General features: G+C 41.9%; 1 protein-coding gene across 1 annotated transcript; it reads left to right on the top strand.

Moving 5' to 3' along the window:
* The first annotated feature begins 851 nt into the window (after positions 1-851).
* On the top strand, positions 852-5,166 carry LOC131690520 (intraflagellar transport protein 122 homolog). Its single transcript, XM_058976361.1, has 7 exons — positions 852-1,088; positions 1,187-1,417; positions 1,476-2,037; positions 2,096-2,985; positions 3,156-4,256; positions 4,316-4,715; positions 4,777-5,166. The coding sequence occupies exons 1-7, from the start codon at positions 1,024-1,026 to the stop codon at positions 5,026-5,028; spliced, it is 3,501 nt and encodes a 1,166-aa protein (XP_058832344.1). The 5' UTR covers positions 852-1,023; the 3' UTR covers positions 5,029-5,166.
* Positions 5,167-7,336: the final 2,170 nt, after the last annotated feature.

Raw genomic sequence — 7,336 nt, 5'->3', positions numbered from 1 at the left:
TTTGATAGATTCGTTTTGCTGAAAATTCAGTAATTCAAGTTGTCAAATTGACAACGCAATTGCCGAATTCCCAGTATTCCGGGTTGGATTGCTGTAAATCCGGTAATTGCGCTGTCAATATGACCATTTGAATTACTGAATTTTCAGCAAAGCGAATATGTCAAACAGTTTCAGTTACAATTTCCGATTTTTCGGCATCTTGTATTGCTGAAACTTTCAGCTGACGAAAATTAAGTAAACTTTTGCTGGCATTCGACGAAAAAAAAAATTGGTGTGCATGTATGCTTTATGTGTTTCGTACTGTAAGTAAAGTTTAGAAGGAATATGTCATTTAGATTTACATTTAGAAGGCCATATGTCATCGATGAGTGGTGTCCATGTGTACAATTCCAATACCCTCTCGCCATGGACAAGCATAGATTTTCTCGTATCCTCTAGTCTCCCTTAAACTGTCCACGTGGTATATGAACGACCCTTCTTATATTCAAAAATTTTGAATCCTTAAACCACCCAACTTGCCAAAATATTCAGTCAATTTTTTTAAGCATCATCATGAATTTAGCATCCCAAAATTGCCCTTATAGTTTCAGAGATTTCATCAAATTCAGGTTTTGTCCGACTTTTGTGCGAGGTTGATCACTGTACGCTGCATAAGAGTTCACTCACCAACACGTTCAAAATCATAAAAGCATCACCCCGTTTTTTCTTTTTCATTATCACCCACATTAAATAAAAAATGCATTCTGACATGCTGCCAATGCAATTTTTTTATATTAGTGTGAGTGAACCAGGCTCATTTCCATCGCTGGCGTATGTATAAGTGTATTAGATTTACGCACAAATAAAATAACAGTACCCACCGTGACACAGAGTTGTAAAGATTGTAAGAATTTGTCAACAAGGTACAACGGACGAAATTGATTGTGCATATCTAACAATGGACCTTACACCATTTGTTTATCAGGATACGGTATAAGGAAAGCGTGTAACAGTGTTATTGGATAAGATCAAATCATTTGAAAAATGAGAGCAATTCCTAAGTGGGTCGAGAAAATACACGACCCTCACGAAAGAGGCGATGTAGCAAGGTGAGTTAAAGTTAGCGCCATTATGGATCAATAAATCGATTACCTCAGTGTCCCGGTTTAAAGAGTAGCAATATCAAACTTTGTTTTCCCTAATATAGCATACATTCGATATGTTTCCATCCGGAGGGCCTCCAACTAATTGTCGGAGCCGGTGATAAGGTGCTAGTTTACGATCCGAACGATGGGAACTTAATTAGCTCGTTGAAAGGACACAAAGATACCGTTCATTGTGTAGCTTATGCAAGGGATGGTAAGAAATTCGCTTCCGGTAGTGCCGATAAGACGGTTATCATTTGGACCAATAAGTTGGAAGGTTTACTCAAATATTCGTAGGTAGTTATGTTTCCTAGTAGCACATAATTTAAACAAATTGTTTAACAATTTCAGACACGGAGACTCTGTACAATGTTTGTCATTTAATCCGATATCACACCAGTTGGCTTCGTGTGCCGTGTCTGACTTTTCATTTTGGTCATCGGAACAGAAAGCGGTTCAGAAGTATAAAACATCGGCACGCGTAAACGCTTGCGCCTGGACGAATGATGGGCAGTACATAGCCCTCGGAATGGCCAACGGAATAATTTCGATTCGAAATAAAGCCGGCGAAGAGAAAATAAAAATTGAGCGGCCTGGTGGGGTTAACAGTCCCGTATTTGGACTAGCATGGAATCCACCAGCCAGTGGGTCCTCGGATATACTCTGCGTGATCGATTGGAGTCAATCGTTGTCGTTTTACTCGCTTGGAGGACAGGCTATTGGAAAAGAACGCAATTTCAACTTTGATCCATTATGTTTGAGCTTTTTCCCCGATGGCGAATTCTTGATTGTCTCCGGATGTAATAAGGCTTTGCAACTATTTACACGTGATGGGATCAGACTCGGAATGTTGGGCGAGTTGCATGAATCGTGGATATGGGCAACGGCGGTACATCCGCTTGGAAATGCTATTGTGAGTAGAGAGTAACTGAATTGTAACGTGGTAATGATTATTCAATGAATCATTTCAGGTGGTCGGATGTCAGGACGGAACTCTAGCATGTTACAGCATGGCTTTTAACACAGTTCACGCGCTATACCGCGAACGGTACGCCTTTAGAGAAAACATGTGTGACGTTATTATACAGCACTTGGTTTCTGGTCAAAAGGTACGCATAAAATGTCGGGATTTGGTTCATAAAATAGCCATTTATCGGAACCGCCTAGCGGTACAATTACCAGAACGGGTGGTGTTATATGAGTTGAGTTCAGCTGAGAATCAGCCGATGCATTATAAAGTTAAGGAAAAGATTGCCAAGAAATTCGAATGTAGCTTGCTGGTTGTTTGCGCTCATCATTTGGTGTTGTGTCAGGAGAAAAAGTTGCAAAGTATGGACTTCAATGGAGTACTGCAGCGGGAGTGGATTATGGACAGCTTCATACGTTATATCAAAGTAACTGGAGGCCCAGCGGGATGCGAAGGTCTTCTGTTGGGATTGAAAAGCGGACAAGTTTGGAGAATTTTTCTAGACAACTCGCTGCCGATTTTGGTAACGACGGTACTTTCATCGGTGCGATGCCTAGATCTTAATGCGACCAGAACCAAACTGGCTGTGGTTGATGACGCTGGCAGGCTGGTGGTTCGAGATTTAATCAGTGACACAATGTTGTATCAGGATTCGAATGTCAACTCCGTCGCATGGAATACCCACCTGGACTCGATGCTCTGCTATTCACACACTACAGGAGGCTTGAGTGTTAGAGTAGGCTCACTTCCTCCAAGAAGTCCGCAAACGATGCTTGGAGTTGTGGTTGGATTGTGCGGGGCAACGGCCTTCTGCTTGCGAGGAAATGTGATGAGCAATGTTCCGTTGGCGCTAGGTGCAACCATGTGGCAGTTTGTCGAGGCTGGTTTGTTCGAGTAAGTACACCGATTCATAATCGGCTGCCGCTGCTGTTCACAGATGCATCTAAGATCTTTTACCGTGTAACTTTTATTCAAAGTTATGTTAAGCGCTGAATTATTTTCTATTGCACAGTTTTCAATTCAAATACGTCGTATGAAAATAATCCATCCTCCATTTTTTCTAGGGATGCCTATCAGGTAGCTTGTCTCGGAGTGCCACTAAGCGACTGGGAAGGACTGGGACAAGCTGCCCTCGAGGCAAACAACTACCAGGTGGCGGGCGATGCGTATGTCAAGGTTCGAAATCTTCCGTGGCTGGAATTGATTAACGATTTCAAGGAGCGACAGAAGCGCGGAGACACCTCCAAAGAAGTGCTGTTGGCAGACACTTATGCATTTGCTGGAAAGTTCAAAGAGGCGGCTCGCTTATATCAGAAGGCTGGAAACAACAGCAAAGCATTGGCGATGTACAGTGATTTGCGTATGTTTGATTTAGCGCAAGAGTTTCTGAAGGAAGGTAGTGCGGCTGATAAGAAGGAGCTAATCAGGAGACGAGCGGAGTGGGCTTGCTCTGTGCACGAACCGAGGGCAGCAGCTGAGTTGCTTCTTTCTGCTGGTGAATCAGAACGTGCTATTGAAATAGTTGCCGAGCAAGGATGGACTGATGTTTTGCTGGATATTGGAAGGCGATTAAATGCTTCTGAGAAAGTACCCCTGGAGCAGATAGCAACCCATCTGAGAAGATTGAAGGCATTACCACTAGCCGCAGAAATATATCGAAAGCTAGGCGAAGAAGAACAAGTTGTCCAATTACATGTGGAAGCACGAGATTGGCCAGAGGCGTTTAGACTAGCTGAACACTTACCCAAAATTTTGCCTTCCGTTCACTATCAACATGCTCAGTGGTTGGCAGAATCCGATCAATTTATTTCGGCTCATGAAGCGTACGTTTTAGCTGGTAAACCTAATGAAGCAACAAAGCTTTTGCGGAATCTCGTAGACTGTGCCGTGTCCGAGGAACGATATTTGGATGCTGGTTACTATACCTGGTTGAGAGCAAGGCAGGCTCTGAAACTGCTAGATAATGATTACATTTCAACCGAACCAAAAATTGTCGAGTACAAATCTTTACTTAAGCTGGCTTCAATTTATTACGCTTACAATACCATCAATGCTTACTTGAAGGAACCTTTTACCAGTAGTCCTCCGTTAACGTTATTCAATACCAGTCGCTTCATTGTAAATCAAATCAGTGGGGCTTCGCCACCCAAAGGAGTAAGCCTTTTGTAAGCAAAGTAATTTTACGTTTAATTATCAATATTGTAAACCCAATCAATAATTTCAGTGCTGTATACTACACTCTCTCTAAGCAAGCAAAGGTGCTGGGAGCAAACAAACTACACCTTCAAATCAACAACAAGCTGCTACTGTTGAAAGCACCTCCCGGTATTCAGGAGCAGGTGGATATAAACTACATAACTAGTAGAGCCTGTCCGGGTGGATTCAACGACCCAGAAGAGTACCTACCGATGTGCTATCGATGCTCTAACTATAGTCCTCATCTGCATGGAAATCGTTGTCCCAACTGCAGCCAGGAGTACGTGTTCTCGTACGTTTCGTTCGAAATTTTGCCGCTGTCGGAGTTCAGTGTGGAAAACGATATCCCGGAACAGGAAGCTGAACGACTGTTGATGGCACCCCCGAAAGCTAACGACTATGGGAAGCCTGACCAATTTATCCAAGAAGTATTCATTTATTTTATGTGTTCAATAACAAAATACTAATACAAATATCTTTACACTTTAGGATATGATCGATACATACTCCTCCAGTTTGGATCGGGATGCACTGAGAGCGGTTGATCCGCGGGAAGTGATCGTTATCAAAGGACCGAAACCTATTCCGACAAAATATTACAAAAATCTACTGCCTGAATTACAGATAACCGTTTGTCCGGAGTGTAGTAATGCTTTTCATTCGGAGGACTTTGAGCTGCAGGTTCTCCAAAAAGGATACTGCCCGTTCTGTCGAACAACGGAAGACAATTTACTTGGTTAACAGCTCAGTAGTTGCAAACTATGTGCCCTACTAACTGCATACAAATTTGTGATCTCATTCCGTCCGGTACCACCGAAAGTGTGGTACTTTTTATTTGCTATTTATGAAATTGATACACGTTTTACATTGTAATGTGAATACATTTGCATATTTTTCAGTAGAGACAAAAAGAATATTCCAAAAGCGAAGCAAACTAAAAAAGGATTTATAACAACATTGAGACGTGCAAGTAGAACGAAAATCCATGGAGTGAACCGCTAGCTATGCTCCTTCTGTGAATATTTTACAGAATGAATGATTATAAAGCAGTTTATCCATCGGCGTGACTAGGTTGTAGTTTTGGACTTCAAACATTGTAAGGCCTAGTCTTCCGTTCGAGAAGTGGAACAATTATCATAAACTCTGTGTTGAGTATGATAACTTTAAGGCAGCACACCGTTGTAACCCCCGGTTTTGCATTATTGTGATGTCAAGCTTAATAAGGAAAAGCGAAATATTTTTCTCCTTGGATCGTTGGATGGCGTGCAGATGGATTTCTAAAATTTCATGAACTACTACGTTAGGAATGTAAAGGTCACCGAGCAGGTCCCAGCATAGATTGGATCCTCCACCCGGCAACGTTAGCTGGAATGCTCGAAACCGGTAACGCCATTTTGTCAGTGAACGATACATCAGGAATCGATTTGGGCCTACGAAGATATGGACATCGAGCGGAAACATTTGCTATAAATTGCTCTGAGATTGGATGGCGCTGCCAGTTAGAGAATAGAATTCCCTCATCGGGTCACTTCTGAGTCGATTCCTTGTTCCACCAGGAGTTTCTGCTCCACATTTGAACCAAATCGTACAAGTATGGCTACCGGACCAACGAAGTTTTCATAAGATCTTTTGCCAATTTACATGGGAATAGCGCACTTTCGCCGCTGGGCGGCACTATATGTATTAGTTTATCACTGCAAGTGGAAATAAGAAAAAAATAATTTTATTGCCTACAACTTTGTCGAGAACTGCTATTCATTTCAACTTCTTTGGGAGAAGTTATAAAACTTTCAATGTAGTGGTGTCTGAGTCAGTTTTGCATGAGTCCAACAGCACGTGTTGGTGAATAAGTAGTCGATACCCGATTAGTAAATGTTATGAGCAAGGATGCAAAATGCCTACCTTTTTACGGCTGTAATTTTTCTGCCTACATTCTCCTTTGTCATACGACGCTGCTGTCGTTCGCTAGTGCAGGACGGCCAGCGCTGTACCGCAGTCTGTAAGCAAAGCAGTAACATGACAAAAAAATGCTGCCCCCAGTACAGTCACCAGACGCGCAGACGGCACAGCTTCTTTTTTCTTATTTTACACTTTTAATATTTTCAATCTATGATTTTTAATCACAAACGACGACAATGAATGCGGCTCATTTACGCCACGACCGGCTTCAACGCTTTCGTGTATGGGCCTCTCCCTTTGACTATGCAGAGAAAAGTGCACAAAGCGAGAGAACAAACTTTACTACGCCACACTCTCACCGAGCAGTCGGAGTACAGCAGCAAAACAAAAATGTATTCTACTGCTCTACGGGAAAATGTACTCGGTGGGCTGCATCGCTGTAGCGGGCTGTACGGCTTGTGTAAATGTAAATATACCGAAAAAAATGTAGTTAACCGGTACCGTTCGCAACCATGGTTATGAGTCATCTCTTAACAAAAAAAATCACTTCTACATTTAAACACTCCGAGGCGCCAACACTAACTGTCCAACGGAGAGAAATAGAAATTAGATATTTTCTACAAAGTTTTAGAACTAGCCTTTTCCAGTAATTTTTGTGAACATGTTCACGTTCTATCAGACTTTTTTTAAAAGTTAATGTTGGCGGACCAAAATTTTGTAGAATTCTTTTTTTCACTTGCACTGATAAATTGATCTATACAGTACCACCTAGCTGTGAAAATGCAAGTAATTGCGCTTTCTTTATGCAATTGTCGAAAAATACCAAACTTCGAACACGTAGCTCCGGTAATTAGACATGTCCGATTTGGTTCAAATTTGAAGGCAAAATTTTTGGTGGGACTAGGTATCGACTCATGGGTGGACCGATTGAGCTTTCTAACATTGGTTTTATGTTTCTTGGCAGTCTATTGTTAGTTGATCCACGAGCTAGCATCTTTCTGAGCAGTGCTACGAAAATTCAAAATCAGCTACCTATTTCTGCTTGCATTTACTGAAACCGACATTCAGATTCAACGCCTCCCTCATTCATTCACTTTCCAACTGACTGAAATTTTATGCAGAATCGAACGCTTGAGTGCAGAGGAAATAT

Source organism: Topomyia yanbarensis, chromosome 3, assembly GCF_030247195.1.
Source record: "Topomyia yanbarensis strain Yona2022 chromosome 3, ASM3024719v1, whole genome shotgun sequence".
Taxonomy (NCBI): Eukaryota; Metazoa; Arthropoda; class Insecta; order Diptera; family Culicidae; genus Topomyia; species Topomyia yanbarensis.
Note: the sequence above shows the minus strand (reverse complement) of the source record. Positions and strands in the feature narration are given on the sequence as shown.